The sequence below is a fragment of the Muntiacus reevesi genome, chromosome 1, assembly GCF_963930625.1.
Source record: "Muntiacus reevesi chromosome 1, mMunRee1.1, whole genome shotgun sequence".
NCBI classification, from domain to species: Eukaryota; Metazoa; Chordata; class Mammalia; order Artiodactyla; family Cervidae; genus Muntiacus; species Muntiacus reevesi.
In genome coordinates this window covers 11236849-11256942 of record NC_089249.1, presented here as the reverse complement: position 1 = coordinate 11256942, position 20094 = coordinate 11236849, and the positions used below count along the sequence as shown (strand labels likewise).

The following is a 20094-nucleotide window of genomic DNA, read 5'->3' as shown; positions in this document are numbered from 1 at the left end:
TACTGAGCACTGGAAACTCTCTAAACATGTCTGCTTAGTATCTAACACAGAACCCAGTACATTAATATTTAAATGAGTGATTACCACATATACAGAGTAGGAAAAAAAAATACTGAGCTGGAATAAAACAAAATACGTACTTTTATTTATTTCTTAATTGCAGCAAAATTTTAATACTTACCTTTTTTTGATCAAAATGCCTACTTTTAAACTGCTGTTATCAGGGAGTAGGGAGAGATGGACAAGTATACAACAGGAATGGAGTCTGGGATAGGGCAATCTAATGCTGCCTAGATGAGTCGAAGGCCTTCCTAGAGATACTGAGATGGAGTTGTTTTGAAAGCTAAGTACGAGTTCAGTGAACGACAACAGACCTAGAAAGGACTCCAGGCGGAAGGGACATGTGTGTGAGGGTAGCTGGGGGGGCACAAGAGAGTGTCTTGCTCAGAAGAAGTAAACGTTGGAGGACAAGTGTACACTGGGGCTGGCCTGGGCACAGAAGATGTGAAGAAGACACAAGCTGGTGCTCGCAGTTGTATCTCGTTTCTTTGACAATAGTAGCATTCTGCTGCTTTACCTGCGGACTCAGGCAGATGTTCAGACCATCCTGACCTGGTGACCACAGTACGAGGTGGTGACCTCGTAATTATATCTCAGCCTCTTTCTTCCCCCTTTACACTCTCGGGGTTCTGCCAGAATACAACAGTGGTACTGTTCTCTGGTACCTATGTGTTTACAGTTCCTCTGGGTGTGCCAGGAAAGACAGACAAGAGAACAAATGGTGATTGTAACTGACCTTTTCCAAAGCTCCCTCTGTCAACAGTCATGAAGAGTGACTCGATGAAGTAGGTGACTAGTGGTATCACCTTCTCTTTCTCCAGGGGCCTGTCCAAGAAGTGGAGAGAAAAAGGGAAACACTCAAACTGGCATTCAACAACTTTTTCGTGAAAAAGCAAAAAAATGAGTAATAAATATTTTCACCAGTTTGCTAAAATACTTTTCACAATTAAACACAGTTGATTTTCTCACCTAACATGAGGTAACACGACAAGGGCTGCCCAAGAACATGAAAGGTAAGTAGTATCTTGATTCGGGGGTGACTGAATTATAGATAAAAGATGCTCCAACACTGAGATCTGTTCCTTTCCTCCCTTGGATTTCGTCTTCTTCTGCCTTATATAGGATCTGAAAGAAGAAAAGATGAATATTTAAAATAAGAAAGGAGGTAATTGCTTTTGTCCTCTGAAGTTTGAAATAAAATTGGTTCCTCCCCTGACACCATGTATAAAATAGACACTAGTGAGGACCTCCTGCACAGCATAGGGAACTCTACTCAGCGCCCTGCGGTGACTAATCAGGAAGTCCAAAACAGGGAGTATACGCATACACACAGCCGACTCACTCTGCTCTACAGCAGAAACTAACGACGCAGTGAAACAACTACACTTCAACTAAATTAATTTTTAAAAACTGGTTCCTTTCCGTGTGTGGAGATGAGCAGGGAGGAAGGAATTGGTGCTGATGGTTGAATACAAATAACTAAACACATGTGACTCATTTACTGATTTTCAGTGACAAGGTTTTTCAAATCCATTGGTTCTGCTTTCTTTTTCTAATTTGCTTCGTAATTTGCAAAGCAAGTCTCTTCCAGTTTTAGGTATTATTTCTGAATTTGAACTACTGATGGACAAGTGTTTAAGGTAATTTACTGGTATGAACTGACTTCTTCCACCACCCCTTCCCTTTTTAACATCATAAAATGATTAAGGGGCTTCCCTGGTGGCTCAGACAGTATTAGAGGTTACTTCCTCTGCTGCTTTAATCTGGTAAGTGTTTACTCAACAATATTTTCTGACTTGACACTCAGTTTTAGGTACCTGTTACTTTGGCAGTATTCTTGTTTACCAATGAACTCTACCTCAGTCTTATTTCAAATTCAGAATCTAACAGAAAGAAAAGTCAAAGAAACAATAAATAAAATGATCTGCTATTATAATTTATCCTTCCATGACCAGTCTGGTAAACTTGTTATGAAACTGAAGTAGAATATCAGGTTTTTATTCCTATACCTTTTTATCATTAAAGTTAATGAAAAAGTTGCATTCTGTTTTGTTTCATACTTATCAGGATACTGAATGCTTAGAAACTACAATAGATAAAAATCAAGTTAATTTTATTGGTAATTTCTAAAAGTTGTTTTAGAACTTGTTTACACAGTCTTTCTAGTACTAACCACGACTCAATAATCTGCACAAAATCTTACAAATAAAAAAAGAATGAGATGCTTCATAAAGGTAAGCCATTAGTTGCTATGTCATCCCCCTGCTTTATCACACGTGCCAATGAGCTCCTCCAATAAAACCCGCAATTCTCACCTCACCCTGTGCGGCCCTGGGTGATCTGACCCTTGTCTCCTTCTCTCACTGCCTCTAATTCCATTCTCTTCCCTTCTCGATGCTCTTTATCTGCACGGGCTTGCCTTTAGTTCCTCAAACATACAGGCTTATTCCCATCCTACAGTCTCTGCAGGAACTCTCCTCTCTGTCTGGAAAACCTTTCACCCAGCCTTTCTCTGCCAGGTTGGATCCTTCTACCATTACAATCAGACCAAAGGTCCCCCTCCAGACAGGACTAGTGCTGTTCTCTATCTACTCTCTTGCAACACCCTGTTTTATTTTTCTCTTATCACTATCTAAAATTATCCTGTTTATTTACTGCCTCACGAGCTTCCCCCACTGAGAGTGTCATCTCCTCCAGAGAAGCCCTTTTTCATTATTACACGCCAGTGCCTAGAACAGTACCTGATATGATAAGTAGCTGTCAAATGACAGAATACATTTATCTTCTGATGACTCTTTTCACATCTATTATCTTCTTTAATTTCCACTATAAATTTGTGGATAAAGTGTGACCAGGAATATTCAGACAAAGACAAGTTATTCTACCGGGTGACAGAAATTTTCTTAGTGATGGAAGTTTTCTTACAGAAAGAAAACACCGAACCTGTGGCACTTGCTTTAAGTTAATATGCTTCCATTTATTAGGAATGACAATTTCTACTTGAAAAAATAATAAGCAGAATTCTTTCAAATAACCACATAAACTTTGATTTAACTTCCAAAGAGTATGTATCATTTTTAACAAAACTGAGAAAGTAATCCACAGCCCTTTCAACAATTCAAACAATGCAAAAGTGTAAATCTAAAAGCTAATAATCACTTCTTTCTTCCTCTTACCATCCTTCTGACATAAAGGTAACGGTTTTGTGTATCTTGAGGGTCATCAAATCTCCCCAAACTGACCTTTAGATTTAATATAATTCAAAACAAAATCCCAGCAAGGATATTTTTGTAGACATAGACAAGTTTCTTCTAAAATTTATACAGAAGAAGAAAGGACCAGGAATAGATGAAGCAATTTTGAAAACGAAGAACACAGCGGAAGGATTTAAGATTTCCTGATTCATTTTATTGTAGTAATAAGACAGTGTGGCATCAGAGGAGAAGAGACACATAGGTCAATGGAACAGAAGAGACAGCCAGAAAGTTCCACACATTAATGTCCAGCTGATTTTTGACACAGACTCAAAAGCAGTTCAATGTGAAAGAATAGCCTTTTCAACAAATCTTGCCAAAGCAGTGGACATTTAGACGCAAAAAAGGAAACTTGATCTAAAGTTCACACCTTATCTAAAAATTAAGTCAAAATGGATCATGGACTTATATGTAAAACATAAAAAGACTTTAAGAAAAATAGGAGGAAATACTTGAGAACTACAGCTAGGAAAAAAGTTCTTAGACTCAACATCAAAAGCATTATCCAAAAAAAAAAAAAAGGGCCTCGTCAAAATTTAAAACTTCTGATCTGTGAAAAATCTTGTTAAGTGAAGGAAGATAAGCTACAGGTTGGGAGAAAATACTTGCAGAGCAGGTGAAAGGATTTATATCAGAATATATAAAGCATTCTTGAAACTCAACAATAAAGAAACAATCACAATCAAGTTAGAAAATGGATCAAGGAAATGAACATATATTTCATTAAAGATGATATGCAGATGGCAAATAAGCTTATCAACATCCTAGACTGTAGGGAAACGCAAATTAAAACCACCATGAGATATCACTACATCCTATTGGACTGGCAAAACCAAAAAATCAGTGACAATATCAAATGCTGATATTATATCAAATCTGAGGATGCAGAGAAACGGGATCACCTATACTGCTGGTGGGAATGTAAAACGGCACTACCACTCTGCAAAACTATTTGACAGCTTATCAACGTGAACATGCCCTTATCATATAATCCAACAAGTCTGCTTTTAGGCATTTATCTCAGAGAAATGGAAAGCTATGTACGTGAATGTTAATAACAGCATTATTCATAATAGCCAAAAACTAGGAATGGCATAAATATCTTCAACAAGTGAATGACTAAACAGATTGCTTCATCCATTACCTTGGAATACTACTCAGGAACAACACACAGAAACATGTTCAACATAAAAAAGAACGGGTTACTGATGCATACAACTTAGATGGGTCTCAAGGGAATTATGTTGTGTGGAAAAGTCCATCTCCAACGTTGTACAGTATAATTCATGTATATATTATTCTTGAAATGACAAAAGTGTAAAAACAGAGTGTAAGATTAGTAGTTGCCAAGAGTTAGGGTTGGAACGCAGAGCCGCAGGGTAACTGTAGCTACTGAAAGTAGCACCAGAGATCCTTGCAGTGATGGAACAGCTCTGTATCTTGACTCTGGTACTGGTTGTGAATAGACATGAGATAAAACTGCACAGAACTATATATCCATACACATTTACACACAGAGATGAGTGACGTAAAACTGGTAAACCTGAATAAGGTTGGTGGATTGTACTGATGTCAATTTTCTGGTTGTGATACAGCAATAAGTTTATGTAAAATGTTGCCGCTGGGGGGGAAGTACAGGAAAGGTATATGGAACCTCTCTGTCCTGTTTATTATAACCACACGTAAATATACAATCGTTTTAAAATAAAAGGCTAAGAAAATAGTGACTTCTTTCTTCCACTTAGCACCTTACTGAAGTTAACAATTTAACCTGTTTTTGTACCACTCCACATATGTTCCTATGCTAATATATACTTTCGATTCTAACTTTGCAAAATGTGATGGTAATACACATACTCTCCCACAACTAATTTTTTTCATGTAACAATATATCAGACATTTTCAGTTAATACATGTAGATCTTCAGTTTTTACAATATTCTGAATGCATTATTTTAAAATGGGTAACCCTACCAAGAGTATAGGAAATTAGGACTTTAGAACTTACCCCACCGTGTGCTGGGAGAAAAGCAGAGGGTACTTCTCAATCGCCATGGAGCCAGCGGTGGGAGGTGCTGCTTTGTTAAGAATGAGCTTGGCCAAAATAGCCAGAGCTTCATCTCTGACTGCAGCATCATTCGTCAGGAAGCAATTCTCAATATACAAGAGAAAGCTGGGTAGGAAAAGCTAAAAAGAAAAAAGAAAAATCACACTTATTAACAGATGTAAATTTCAGAACACCTAACGAAGAGAATATTCTAACACTCCCATAAAGAAAAAGAGATCATAAACAAAGACACCAGACCTCTCCACAGGAGCAAAGGAGGCAAGAAGACAATCGAGCAAGGCCTGAGAAACTGGAAGAATGAAAGAATCTGAAACGCTGTGCCTGGGGAACTGGTGGCGTAGAGTGAGGAGACAAGACTAAAGATGGACTAAAGCTAGAACTTTACCACCGTTCACCTTTTCTCAGGAGCCTCTGGAAGATGTGTTTCACCAAAATAAGAAAGTAAACTACAATGTAAGAAAGCAAGCTATATAGTAAGAGAAAGACACGGGACCCCGTAAACAGGCAAGTCCCAGCACGGCATCTGTGCAGTGGGCAGAGAAAGCAACCCGTTCAGAGTTAAATGGCTCCGGGAAGACTGTCTCCAGAAGAGAAAAAATCTGTTAAATGATCTGCTAGTTTGCTGTGTGAAAGGCATCCTAAGAGGCTGGTGGAAGGCTCGATGACAAACAATTTTTAAAAAGCAATTTCCAGTTTTTAAAGAATGACGCAATTGGAAAAAAGAAAGGGTACACAAAAAAGGAAATGTAAATATAAAATACTCCTTGCTTACAAGGAGTACTGAAAATGACCTCAACGAAACTTTGTGATGTCAACTCTCTATTGAGAAAAGTAGTATAAAAGAACTAGAATCCACCTACCCAGGAGGAAGCCTACAGATGAGGACTAAAATTAATGTATCAAGAAAAAGCAGTATATTCAGATGACTTAAAAATATAAAGTAAATACTAGAAAAAAAAATAGCTTAAAAAAAAATCATTAGGTGTGCTTGTTCCTGGTGAGGAAGATGGGGGTGGGAATCAGCAATTGTTTTTTAGCCCTGTGTGACCTTTCAAACTACATGCATAGGATACTCTGATAAAAATAAGTTATTTAAAGAAAAAGACCAAAAGGAACGGAGGAGAAGGAAAAGATGCAGCTGCCAAGAAAATCAGAGATATAAAGGGTCCTCACTGGGCAGGAAAGGAGAGCGCTAGGACATGTCTAAAGAAGTGGGTTTTTTTTTTTTTTGAGACAAGCAAAAGTATATATTATTAAAGACTAAAGGGGAAAATGAGAGAACAGATACAGAGATAGATTTCTATGAAGTACACAGTAGGATCACCAGTTTTAAGGAGTGGCAAATGTTTGATGCGGGTGAGGGGAAAAGATAAACCCAGGATTTGAGGACACATGGTTTTGTAACTTCCTAAGTGAAAAGTGTGAAAGTGTTTGTCGCTCAGTTATGTCCAACTCTTTGCAACCCCATGGACTATAGCCTGCCAGGCTCTTCTGTCCATGGGATTCTCCAGGTTACTGGAGTGGGTAGCCATTCCCTTCTCCAGGGGATCTTCCCAACCCAGGGACTGAACACAGGCATTCCACACTGCAGGCAGAGTTCTTTACCTTCTGGGCCACCACTACAGGCTATAACTTCCTAAATGATTATTAAAACCAAATTGGTTACCTATTATAATTTAAAATGCTTAGCATGTGGAATAAAGTTTCACATGTGACCTAGAACTGGAACATAATTGCTTAAAAAAAAAATTTACATCAAATCTTTTTCTGTTCCTTTCAAAAAAAACAAAAATCACAGGATTTTTAAAACTGATCATTTCATCATGACAGAGTCAAATCCAAGACTTAATAATCTCACTCACCTGCTCAAACTGCTTCATAGCAAACATGACTTCTGAAAAATCCAAAATTAAGCGTCTTTCAAAGTTGCTTTCAAAAATCTGTGGCAAAGAATACTAATATAAGTACAAAGAGAGTACTCTCCCATTCCTGAAAATAGAAACATCCCAAATCTTCAAGGTCCTCTAGCTTGCAAGTAGGAAGTACTGGGATGCTCAGTACAAGTTAAGGTAGTCATGGGAGCAGAAAGAACTGGCTTGCTGAATCTGCCACTGCATGCCAGGTCTGAGCCCAGGCACTGGGCCCTCCTCCACAGGAGAGAAACTACTCAAGTAGAGGAATGGCCGGCACATTCCCACCAGTGCTCTAAGTGCTCGGCCTTCTCCACAGGGACTTACAGATTCGAAGGGCACTGTTCTTCCAATGATCTACACAGGGGCTCTGCCTAAGACCTGCTCATTCTTTCCCAGCTATACAGAAACATCAAAGGGCGAGCAACACTTTACACCTTCCTTGTAACTTTACACTGCTGCTCTACGAAGAACCGAACTGATTTTTACTTTCAGTCACACCTCCCTCCAATTCATCTGCTTAACTCACTAAAATGCCAATCTCATTCAATTATTTCGCTGTTTAACATTTTTCCAGGACCCTCCACTACTTGTAGAAGAAAAAAATCCAACCTAACTTTTCAAAGCCAAGCAGAGCCTTGCTGATAGGCATCACACTTCCTGTGCCCGTGAGCCCACATGGCATAGATTTTTGAACACATCTTTGTTCTTCTCTCTCCTAGAGTTTTTAATCCTTTCTCTGACTGGCAGACTGATATTTAACCTTTAAGGACTATCCAAAATATAAGTCCTTTGAAAAGCGTTTACTGTTCCACAATCCCAGACAGAATTAACCTTTATGTTTCAAGGTGACACAAATGTTGATAGACTGATTCAACAGATTTTAACTATATACTACCAGGACCTCACCTCCCTAACAATAAAAAAATCACAGGTAAAAAAAAAAAGTGTCCATCCTACCATATCTCGTCCATAGCCTGCACCTGGTTAAGTAAATATTTGTTCGGTGAATATTTGCTGAGCAGATTTAGCTTTTATCATGTTTGTTTTATTTCCAATACAGCATGTGATTCACATCTCCTTAACAAGATTATAAATTCCAAGAAGGCAGAGCCTTTGCCAGGCTTACTTACGCTGAAGGCTTACTCAATGCTAAACATAATATTAACTATTTGATTAATATTTGCTGAAGTAAATTACTTTTTCTATGGTTTCTCTGATGAGGGTCTCTGGCAAGGAAACATTTTCGCCTAGGATCAAAGCAGAAACTACACCCAAGAGTGTCTCCCGGCAAGATGTAGAGAGATGGGCTATTTGTAATGTTTGAGACAAGACCTGTAAAACAAAAGGGAAAACGATGCACACTTAGCAATCAGCTTCTAACAAACATGCTTTAAGCAAATTAAGTTGGGAACTTACTTTACACACATCAACAGGTTTGGTTATCTTTGATCCATTTCCATGTTTTACAAGTACCAGGTATGTTTCTAATAACCTTTTAACCTGTTCAGAACTTTCACCACAGTTAGTTTTGGTTACTTTTGTATGTAGATCCAGGAGTGATTCCTGCAAAGAATTTAAGACAGAAAAACTATCAACTATCAAACTCATCTGTTAATAATGAAAATATTATGTGAAGCCACTTAAATTTTCACGTTCTTTTGCTATTAAAGAAAAAGACACCTTTACTGGGAATCACTAATGATAACCATGAATGTTACTCCCATCCAAGTACTAACCAGGGCTGGCCCTGCTTAGCTTTTGAGATCAGATGAGATTGGGTGAGTTCAGGGTGGTCTGGCCATAGACATAACCACGAACATTTCTGAGTGCATGGTTCCAAGTTCTTAACAAGTATTTCCTCACCATCCTCACAGGTAGAGAATACTATTACTCTTATTTACCAGATGAAAAGACTGAGGACTAGACACTTAAATAACCTTCCCAAGTCAAAGAAGCAGTGACAAAGCCAGTTTGCAAAGAGGCCATCTGTATAGCTCCAAAACCTGTGCTCTTAACCACTATGTTCTACTGCATGCATCTCAAGATACTGAAAGCCAGTAAAAATATTAGCACAGGGGATAGAGGGAACGAAAATCCTAGTTAAGTGTGTAAAATTATGATAACAATTATAAAATATAACCTCCAGCAGCAATCCGCTAAGCTAAGAACAACAGCAATCAACTCTTGGACTCCTAGTTACACACAAATACTTAAAAACCAGAACTCACCTGCAAACATTCAAAGAATATTCCAAAATGTTCTTTGTAGATATAGAGTGCAGTGGATTTGACCATGTTTTTCAGTGTTTCTCCAACTAAAATCCACGGAAGTTGAGCTTCTGTTTCTGTAACTGGTCCAAGCTTTTGCAAAATTAGCTTTATTGCCTGTGGAAATTCGAGTCATGAAAATGAATATGTACACTCTTAGTCTCAAGTGTTACACTGTTATTTCACCTCTTGAATATTCTCTACTCTATCAGGATAATCAAGGATATGACAGTTTGGGTGGTTAACTATGTGTCCCAAAAGAATTTCAAAACTAGGATTAGGAATTTTATCATACAACTGCCCACCCCCCATCACCTTCACTCACTGATCAATTTACGTTACTTTCCAGCATGCAGGATGAAAAAGAGAGCAGTGATTTTTTACATGAGAAATACCTAATAAACCAGGGCCTATATTAGGTAAAGACTGCTTTTAAAGCCCTAATTCTCCCCAAATGTTTTCTATTTATTCTACGTAATCCTCTCTCTGAATCACCTGTGTATATATCATCCATTTCCTTTTTAATCCTTTCCACAAAGACTCAAGGAACTCCTCTAGCTTATTTACCTTCTCTGTACAAGAGTGAAACATATTTCTAACTCCTTTGCACATTTCAAACAGCAACTGTCCAACGCCTTCTACCTTTTCTGGATGTTCATCAAGATCAAGAAACATTAAATTGAAAAGTGCATTTTTATCAGAAACCTGAAACACAAAATGCAAATGGAAAACTGCATTTACAACATACATATATCCAAGAGAAGAATTATTATTTGCTATTCTGCAGATTTCTATTTAAAAGTAATAAGGACAAAAGTTCTGAAAAGCAGAGACACTGGCAACATTTCCAAACCACTGCAGGAGCACAGCAACACCTGTGACGTCACACAAGAGTGATGAGCTCACTGGTGTATGAAGGTGTGTACCGAGGAGCACTGTACAAGGCAGCACTCTACCTTTTATGAGTGTGAGAGACATGTAATAGCGATAATTTTATCATAAAAACTCTCATAAAAACAAAAACAAATGACCCTATACAATTGCTTACAGGAAACTATTATAAAAATCCCTGTTAATCTCAGTTCATGTCTAGACTGACATGAATTAGAGAATGTGTATACACCAAATAACAATAAAAGAAACAACCAGATTATTTCATATTAGGAAGCAAAAGCAACGTTATGATTGGATAACCTCAAAACAGTAATATGTTTCCATTTTTACATATATATGTCAGTCCATAATAAACATATTATAAAAGATATTGCCTTCTGTTCATCAGATTCTTGAGGATTAATGAGCAATAAACATATAATTATCAAACTAACCTTTCTCATCAAAAAAGTAAAGCTTTCAGCAGCAAAATTTCTTATATGTAGCTTTTTATGAGCCAGAAGTGTACTATACATGCTATAAAGGAGAAAATAAGAAATTTAATTAATCATTTTAATAAAGATATATTAATCGTACATGTCAATTATGTTCTCAACACTATGCAAGGAACGCAAGGAAGATATAATAAAATAAGTAGTTTAAAATCTCATTCAATTACCATGACACCCACATGTCAAATGGAAGACTGAAGGTAACAGACATTAGAAGTTCTAGGGTTGGTTGTTGTCAGTACCAATAAAAACTGCCTGGACGTCCCTGGTGGTGTAGCGGATAAAGAATCTGCCTGCCAAAGCAGGGGACATGCGTTCGACTCCTAATCTGGGAAGATTCCACATGCTACAGAGCAACTTAGCCCCTGTGCCGCAACTACTGAAGCCCATGCATGTAGAGCCCGTGTCCACAAAAGCAGCCCGCACACTGCAACTCGGGGGTATTGCCCGTTTGCCACAACCGGAGAAAGTCTGTGTGCAGTAACAAAGACCCAGTGTAGCCAAAAACCACAAAAATAAAAACTTCCCTTGACCAAAAGATAAAACCTTAACACAACTGAAACGCTAAAAACTATCATTGTAGAAGAGGCTCACTCTTCCGAGGGGCTTCGAGCACACAGTTGTTTCCACAGAGGAAATCTTGTGTTCGACAAGTGCATGTTGCTCTTGTTCTCAAAGCTGATACAGATGGGAAGCAGGAATGACTGCAGAAGGGCATGGGAAATCTTCTCAGGATGATGGAAACGTTCTTAAACTGGATTGTGGTGATCGTTGCATAACTTTATAAATTTACTAAACAGCACTGAATTATATACAAAATAAAATTTTAAAGAAAAAAAAAGAAGAGGACAGAAAGAAAAGCCTGAATGAGAGAAAAGGGTTACCTGTATATATTGGACATATCCTTCACCATCAGTCTCCAAAGATACTTGTACAGATATGACAGAGAGGTGAAAGCCCATTCTAACAACTCCGTGTCCTGAGTCTCTAGGATTGAGGTGATGGTCAGAAAAAAATCCTGAAAATGGGGATAGAAGTCTGTCTGCAGATCTCGGGCCAACTGTACAACCAAACTGGATGAAAAAAATAAAGGAGGTAACTGATTCTGAGACATAAAGATCAAAAACTGAACACTACAAATCTAGTTCACAAATGATAACCAATTGCCTATGATGAAATGATTAACTGAACCTTCTAAACCAAGTCTCAAGAGAAGTATAAAATTTTTCATGTTTTAAGAGTTGAGCAAAGAAATCAGGCTAGAGCAAGAAAATACATTCTATTACAAGTTATGGTCAATCATTCCAAGACTGTCAAAAATCAGGTTCTTATAAAAGCAGAGAAAACAAAAGAGTATGTATCCCTAAGATTCTGCTTTACAGTAATGTACTAATATTTTAATCTAACAACAACAAAAAAAGTAAATTCTTGCTTCTACATTACAAACACCAGATCTAAAGCACATACAGCTATAAAGCAATCTTTCTTAAAATTCAGATAAATGTTGTCACCTTTCTGTCAACATGCTCAGTTCAGTTCAGTTCAGTTCAGTCACTCGGTCATGTCTGACTCTCTGTGACCCCATGAATCGCAGCACGCCAGGCCTCCCTGTCCATCACCAACTCTTGGAGTTTACCCAAACTCATGTCCATTGAGTCAGTGATGCCATCCAGCCATCTCATCCTCTGTTTTCCCCTTCTCTTCCTGCCCCCAACCCCTCCCAGCATCAGGGTCTTTTCCAACGAGTCAACTCTTCGCATGAGGTGCCTATAGTATACTTACTCCAAAAGGGGTTGATAGGCGTAACTGTTCTTGATTTGCAGGTGAGTCTTCAAACTCTGAACTATCTCGTTTTGATGATACACCAGCTGATTGAATGACTGGCATTTGTCAATAACTTCTTTGTAAAATTTCCCTGGGTGAAGAAAAAAAAAAGTTCTACTTTTCCATCACACCACTCTTTAGCTGTTTTGACCATTTTCAGTGCAAATGACAGATGAATAAAATAGAAACAAAACAGAAAATACCAAAGTGTTCCGTCAGGTTCAATTCTCTCCACTTCAGCAGACCCTCAAAAAAGTAGGTTTCAACTTCCTGCCAAGATTAAAGCAGTCCATCAGACAACTCAAAGAAAAACTATAATCAAGGTAAATAAGAACAAAGATATATTTTAAGACAATGATGATAGACAACAGTTGAAAAATTCCTCTTAGAAAATTAAAAACAGGTATGTCCTTTGACCCAGCGATTCCATTTTTGGAGATTTTCTCATAAAATTTGTGAATATATAAGTATAAAGATGTTCATTCAGCTTTATTGTAGGGGGGAATATAAAAAAGTCTAAATATCCAACAATAGGAAAATGGTTGGCATATACCTCACGGTCTATACATAATAAGATATAACGTGTCTATCAAAAAATTATATCTATTACTGAATTAGAAGGATGTTGACAGTATTCTTTCAAAGTGAGAAAAGCAGGTTTTATAGTGAGGAATATGGTAGGAACCAATTTTTCTTAAGAGAGAAAAAAAAAAAAAAACCTCTTTAAGTGTTTGCACATATTTCTATGAAACTAAAGTTCTTTCTTCAATGACTATCGAATCCTCAAAAATGGTTGCCCTAACTCCAGCCATGCTCTTTCCTCCACATTAAAGCCAAAGAGATCTAAAACTTACATTTGGATCATGTCACACACTCCCGTGCCTTATAATCCTAGAGTGATTTCTCATAGCTTCAGAATAAATTCAAACTTAGCTGGATATGAAGTCTGTCATGGTCCTTGAATATCTCTTCAGCATTATCTTTCACCAGCTACCTCTTTGACCCTTTCACAGTTACCATCAACACAAACATCCCACATCCAATTATGAGCACACCAAAATGCTTTGCAGGTTCTTGAATGTGACATGCTCTCTTTAGCCTCTATTCCTTTATAAAGGTTTCTTTCTCAGCCTGAATCAGCCTTTCTTGCTTTCTTTGCCATGCTAAAATCTGTAGAAACAAGACTCAATTCACCGAACACCTTGTCTATTTAACCTTTTTTGACACCTCACTTTTCACCCCCAAACAATCTTGGTTAGGCTCCCTTCACTGTGAGCTCCCAAAGCATTATGTGCCTACCTAGATAACATCACTTAGCTGAATTCATATATTGATAACACTGAATTCACATATTAAAGACAAGGCATTCAAAGTGACAGTGAGCAGAGCCTGACTAGAGTCAAGTGAAAAACTGTAAAAACTGAGGTTGAATCAAGTTGATGGCATGTTATAAAAATGTTGGCAGAAAAATGATGCAGTGATTTTTGAATAGAGTTATGGCTGAATTACAGCATGATCAGAAATGGAAAAAAGTTATATGGTCAAGCCCCTCCCCCCTTTTTTAAATAAAAGAGGAAACTAAGCCCCAGTAAAGTAACTTGCTCAAAATCTCTTTAAAACTGTGGTTTCAAGAATACAGATCTGCACTAGGGCTCAGAATGCACAAGGGAAGGGAGAGAGTGGAGTCAGAGGTCACCTGAGAATCCAGTCAATTTTCTAATACCATTCAATAGAACTTTTGCAATGATGGAAAATGTTCCATATCTGCATTTGGTCAACACGGTATCAACTAGCCACATACAGCTACTGAGCACTAGAATTTTTTATTTAATTCTATCTAATCTGTCAAGTGTGGCTACTGTTTGAGACAGCACAAGTCTAATCATTTCATGTTCATAAAAGAATTGCTTAAGAAATAATTCACATCTCAGACTGAGAAATCAACTATGAGTACTTGAAGATCAGCTAATTTAACATTCTCTTACCTCATCATAGCTTGCAGTTCTATCAATCCGGTGAATAATGTCGATATTCACATTCCCCAGTCGCTCAGCAAATGTAAGAAACTGAAGGGGAGGAGTATATTTAAAATAATTATCATTTTATGTGTTTCACATCTTGAATATGTTTCAGTGGTATATAATCATATGTTGACAATTTCCTTGTGAAAGTATAAAGTTTAAAGCTTCCATACACCGCCTCATGTTCTATCATTAGAAATGATGATATGCTTCACTTTCAATTTCAGACTTGTATTTTCAATCAATCATCAAATGTATAACTGAGTTTTACAACTAGAAGTAGACATCACTGATGAATCACGAAAGACAACTTTAAACAAACAGAACGAGCGTTAAACAAATGTACTGCACTACTATAGGAAGAAAATGAAATATTTTCATGAGTGTATTTGCAAAATGTTTAAAATCAAATTCCCATACTAGACTGTTAAAAGATAGCATAGACTGTTAAAAGATAGCAATGTGGCCTCGCTAGATCTACTGCTAGGTTTCATTCATATCCTGCTGCAAATAGAGAATCTGGCGAAGTCGTTTCACCAACTCTATTTTTAAATATACACAGACCTATGGCTTGTGGAGTAACAAAGAAACCCTCAAGAAACAAACAGAAAGTGGTGTATCAACCAGAAACTGTAAATCACTTACCTCCTCCACCGACCCGCCTCCCCAATTCGGTCTTCAAGGATAAAAGAGCAAAAAAATATTCCTAACCGGTTAGTCTGTGATACTGAATTTAATTCTGGTCTGAAGGGACCTCTCAAGCAGGCCAGACCCCACAAACCACAGCGGAAATTTGGAGTTCGGGCTTCCTTCCCCATCCCATTATTTACTACCCCAGGAGAGAGGAAGGCTCGTTTGCCAGAGCCTCCGAACAAGAGACTCCCGCTCGGTCCGGAGCACGGTACTCCTAGAGTCCCGCTCAGAATCAGGCCCACCGGCAAGTTCCCTCGCTCACCCGGTACGTGTTCTCGGTCTTGTGGGAAACCGGCTTTGGCTTCATGGCTGCAGAGGGGCAGCGGCCCGCGAGGATCTCGGGAAGGGTCGAAGGGATGCTACCGGCTGTAGAGAAGGAAAACTGGTTCACACACTTGCACTCCCACGTACTTAGACTATCTCACGTGCGGCTTGAGTCCGTGGGAGCCGCCATGTCGGAAACGGGGAGGAGCCTGCGCGGATCACGTGAACGGAAGTAGCGGACGGAGCAGGCGCGCCAGTCCCCAGAGCCTTCTGGGAACGGCGGAGTGTGTGAATGAACAGGTGGGTGTGGGAGTTTATCAGCTGCCTTGAGCGAAGGTTTATAGGAAAAATGTGCATTTTTATTATAAAAGAAAACACGCCCGTCGTCATTAACAGCTGACCATCACTAACCCTCACTATGTTCCCTACACCAAGCAAAGTTCTTTACCTTCATGGTTTCACAGTAAAACGCATTGTGAACGTTACATGATTCGAAATGAGGTACATATTTTTAAGTCTCTTTGGCCTACGAAGAAAGCAAGAACGAGCAGCCGGTAAGTGGCAGTCTGACAGAGGTCACTCAGCTTCAAAGTCTGATATTCTTAACCCTCCTGCCAACGCATGAGATGTAAGAGACGCGTGTTCAATCCCTGTGTTGAGAAGTTCGCCTGGAGAAGGGCATGGCAACCTACTCCAGTATTCTCGCCTGAAGAATGCCATGGACAGAGAAGCCTTGAGGGCTACTAGTCTGTAGGGTCGCGAAGAGTTGGACAAAACTGAAGCGACATAGCACGCACACATCGCACAGTAACTCATGGTTTCATTCACAACCAATTAGCTTTTTGTTATTTTCCTACCAGTTTTATGTCCTGTTGTTAAACAGGGGTGTGTGTGTGTGTGAGAGAGAGAGATGTTTTTTCACTTCATTCAATATTTCTGGAGAGGCTGTTATGGCCCGTGCTCTGTTCTATTTGAACTGTGGTATTGGAGAAGACTCTTGAGAGTCCCTTGGATTGCAAGGAGCTGAATACAGTCAATCCTAAAGGAAATCAACCCTGAATATTCATTGGAGCTGAAGCTCAGATACTCTGGCCACCTGATGCGAAGAACTGACTCAGAAAAGACCCTGATGCTGGGAAAGATTGAAGGCAGGAGGAGAAGGGGACAGCAGAGGGTGAGATGGTTGGATGGCATCGCCTATTGGGTGGACATACCTTTGAGCAAGCTCAGGGAATTGGTAGTGGACAGGGGAGTTGGTGATGGACAGGGAAGCCTGAGGTGCTGCAGTCCATGGTGTAGCAAAGAGTCAGATACAACTGAGCGACTGAGCTGAACTGAATAATATTACTATTAATAATAATTTTGTTTGGGAATGTTTATTCTGGGGTGCTTACATCGTAAATGTATTATGCATTTTTTTACATCGTAAAATGCATAAGATATTCAGTAGACAAACAATATATTCCTGCCTAATGCTCATTGTAGAGGTCAGGGCTGGAGGTGTGACTTAAATACACTTAGCTGAAAGTGTGAAGTTATTTAAAGCCATGGAACTGAATAAGATGACTTAGGGAGAGAGATGATTAAAGGAGAAGGAAGAAGAGAAGAGAACCCAAGTTGAGCAATAGAATGCTCCAACATTTAGCAGCAGCCAGAAGGGTGACAGGAAGGAGAGTCAGTGACATAGAAACAGACTAGTCCTGGCCTAGAAGCAGAGCTGGTCACCAACTATAGTGAAAACCGAGGAGAGAGAAGTAGTTGCTGGGTCTGACAAGGTTATGGTCACTGGTAACTTTGAGAAGTACTGTCCAGTGTGGCGGGAAGGAAGGAAAGGAGTGAGCGAAATATGTATGGTGAAGATATTGTACTTTTATATTGTTGATGTTACAGCATCCATGTTTTTCTATGTTGTCACAGGGTTGTAAAAAATATTTTTTAATGTCTCCATAGCATGTATGAGGCTTTTTAAAAAAGTTTTTATAGGAGTATAGTTGATTTACAATATTGCATTAGTTTCAGGTGAGTAACAAAGTGAATCAGTTATACATATACTCACTCTTTTTAAAATTCTTTCTCTCTATAGTTAATTACAGAGTATTGAGTAGAGTTCCCTGTGCTATTGAGTTTTACTTTTTAGTAATAAAATATAGAAGCACCCAGTGTTTGGCTGGCTTCTAGTAGGCTAATTGACTTTTTTTCTGTAGGTGGTTGTTTACTTTGTTGGATCACAGATTCTTTAAGGAAGTCTAAGAAAGTTGTAGACTTTCTCTTCAGAAAAATGCTAAGAAGCTCATTCACACTAAAATGCATAGATGATTTCAAAGAGTTAGAAGTCTGCAGTTATCTGAGGGTAAAAGCCCATACTCTAAGCAATGTTCTCAACCTGTTTTTAAAATTATTCCCAGATATTTGTGTCCTTTTCCTTCTCGGTTGTTTATTTTTTGTAATGAAGTTAATGGGACAATAAGGAGTAGAGAGAAACATGAAAATAAAAAAGCTGACACTTGCAAGTTGTATATTGTGTTATTACTCCTTATATGATCCTTATATATGAGCAGCTCTGGTTGAACTGTTTATTAATACACCGTAGTGGTTAAGAGCGTAGATGCTAGAACCAGTTTACCTGGATTTCATTGAATCCTAGCTCTGCCATGTATGCCAGGTGTGGTTTGGGGGAAAGTTACCCTCTCTGAGCATCAATTCCTTCCATGTAAAATGGAGCTAACAAAAAATACATACTTCATAGGGGTTGTTGTGCAGAGTAAAGAAGCTAATGGATGAAAGGTACCAGGTACCATAACTGCACAACCTTTCACAAGTTACCTAACCTGAGACCCAACTTCCTGACCTATTAAAAAGAAGTGACATTAATAATGATACCATTTTTAAAAGGAATTGTATTGACGCAGAGGATGGAATGAATGTTTGCTGAATGGATGAATGGGCTGCTAACTTGCAACCTGACGAGCTCCTTAAGGGCAGAAACCATGGACTTTTCCAACCTTGTATCACCAGTGCCTCCCCTGAACTTGAGGTGAATGAATGTTTGTTGAATTAACAAAGCGTACAACATTTTGTTTAACCCTGACAAACTCAAGAGTAATGTAACTTCCTACATTGGACGTGGTTTGTGTCACAGGATTTTTAATATTTCTCCCAAAGCTGTTTCTTAGGTTCTATAGAATATCCAAAGCAGCCCTGAAAAGCACCACTGTTTACTTTGGAATCTGCTGGCCCCAGCTATTGCCCTCTATGCCAACGTCTTCAATACCCCATGCCGTCCTCTGTTTCCTTTTACCACAATGGTTCTGCCTGCCCCATCCCTTCCAGTCAGTTCGCTTAGACAATAATTCTTTCAATTCTTCATAAGCTTGGTTGGGAAGTCTTGGAAATTTTGCTCTTTAACCTGCGTTTCCTCGGTGCCCTCTAATTTAAAGCCCAGGGACTACAAGAACACAAGGAGTTTGCCCACCTGTGTGAACCTCAGTTTACTCACCCACAAGTGAGGGGTATTACCAGTGCCCCTCACGCAGTTGTTCTGAAGAGTCAGTAACCTAATACTTTGGTTATCAAATTGTGGTCCCCAACCAGCAACATCAGCACTGTATGGGAACTTGTTAGACATGTGAATTCTGAGGCTTTACCCCAAACGTGTCGAATGAGAAACTCTGGGGAGGAGATATTTGCTATTAAGTATTTGCTATTGTCATTATTTTATTCTCCTATCTATATCACCAGGTTAGGTTGTATTATCCTCGCTTTAAATATAAGGGATCTGAAACTCAGAGGACTTCTAAGCAGTGGAAGGATTTGAATTCGAGTCTTCCAATTCCAGTGTTTTTTTTGTGTTTTTTTTTTTACTGCCCCACATTTTTTTAAACTTTTTACTTTATATTGGAATATAGTTGATTAACAATGATGTGTTAGTTTCCATACAGCAGAGTTATACCTATACATATGTCTATTCTTTTTCAAATTTTTGCCATTTACCTTGTTGTATAGTATTGAGCAGAGTTCCCTGTGCTATACAGTAGGTTCGTGTTTTCTATTTTAAATACAGCACTGCTGCCCCATGTCTTAAGGGTGTGAACCAGGATGGACAGACTTAGAGAAATAAATGCATGGGTGTTGTGGTAGATGTTTGTAGATTTCATGACAATGTTTGTTCTCTCTTCTTCTGGAAACAGCATCCTGATTTTCTTTTCAGGACTCACTCTTCACTCATTCTCACTATTTGAAGTTCAGATAAGACACCTAGGAGGGCCTGTCCTAAGAAGTATTTCTTTGACCAACTCACTGTTTCAGAGGTGAGTGTGTGTCCTAAACTGGGCCAAGGGCCCTATCTG

The 20094-nt window shown here is 38.7% G+C and overlaps 1 protein-coding gene across 1 annotated transcript in view; it reads right to left on the bottom strand.

The window, feature by feature from the left end:
- Nucleotides 1-15948, bottom strand: part of UTP20 (UTP20 small subunit processome component) — a 90209-nt gene extending 74261 nt beyond the window's left edge. Inside the window, exons 1-14 of the mRNA XM_065937618.1 lie at nucleotides 15747-15948; nucleotides 14756-14836; nucleotides 12974-13040; nucleotides 12729-12861; nucleotides 11831-12019; nucleotides 10890-10971; nucleotides 10129-10266; nucleotides 9523-9678; nucleotides 8711-8857; nucleotides 8492-8626; nucleotides 7244-7321; nucleotides 5322-5500; nucleotides 1030-1185; nucleotides 797-885 (exon numbers count right to left, since the gene is read on the bottom strand). Of these exons, the coding sequence (XP_065793690.1) occupies nucleotides 797-885; nucleotides 1030-1185; nucleotides 5322-5500; nucleotides 7244-7321; nucleotides 8492-8626; nucleotides 8711-8857; nucleotides 9523-9678; nucleotides 10129-10266; nucleotides 10890-10971; nucleotides 11831-12019; nucleotides 12729-12861; nucleotides 12974-13040; nucleotides 14756-14836; nucleotides 15747-15791 (1675 nt within the window). The 5' untranslated portion in view covers nucleotides 15792-15948. The remainder of the gene's footprint in view (nucleotides 1-796; nucleotides 886-1029; nucleotides 1186-5321; nucleotides 5501-7243; nucleotides 7322-8491; nucleotides 8627-8710; nucleotides 8858-9522; nucleotides 9679-10128; nucleotides 10267-10889; nucleotides 10972-11830; nucleotides 12020-12728; nucleotides 12862-12973; nucleotides 13041-14755; nucleotides 14837-15746) is intronic.
- Between the last annotated feature and the right edge of the window lie 4146 nt (nucleotides 15949-20094).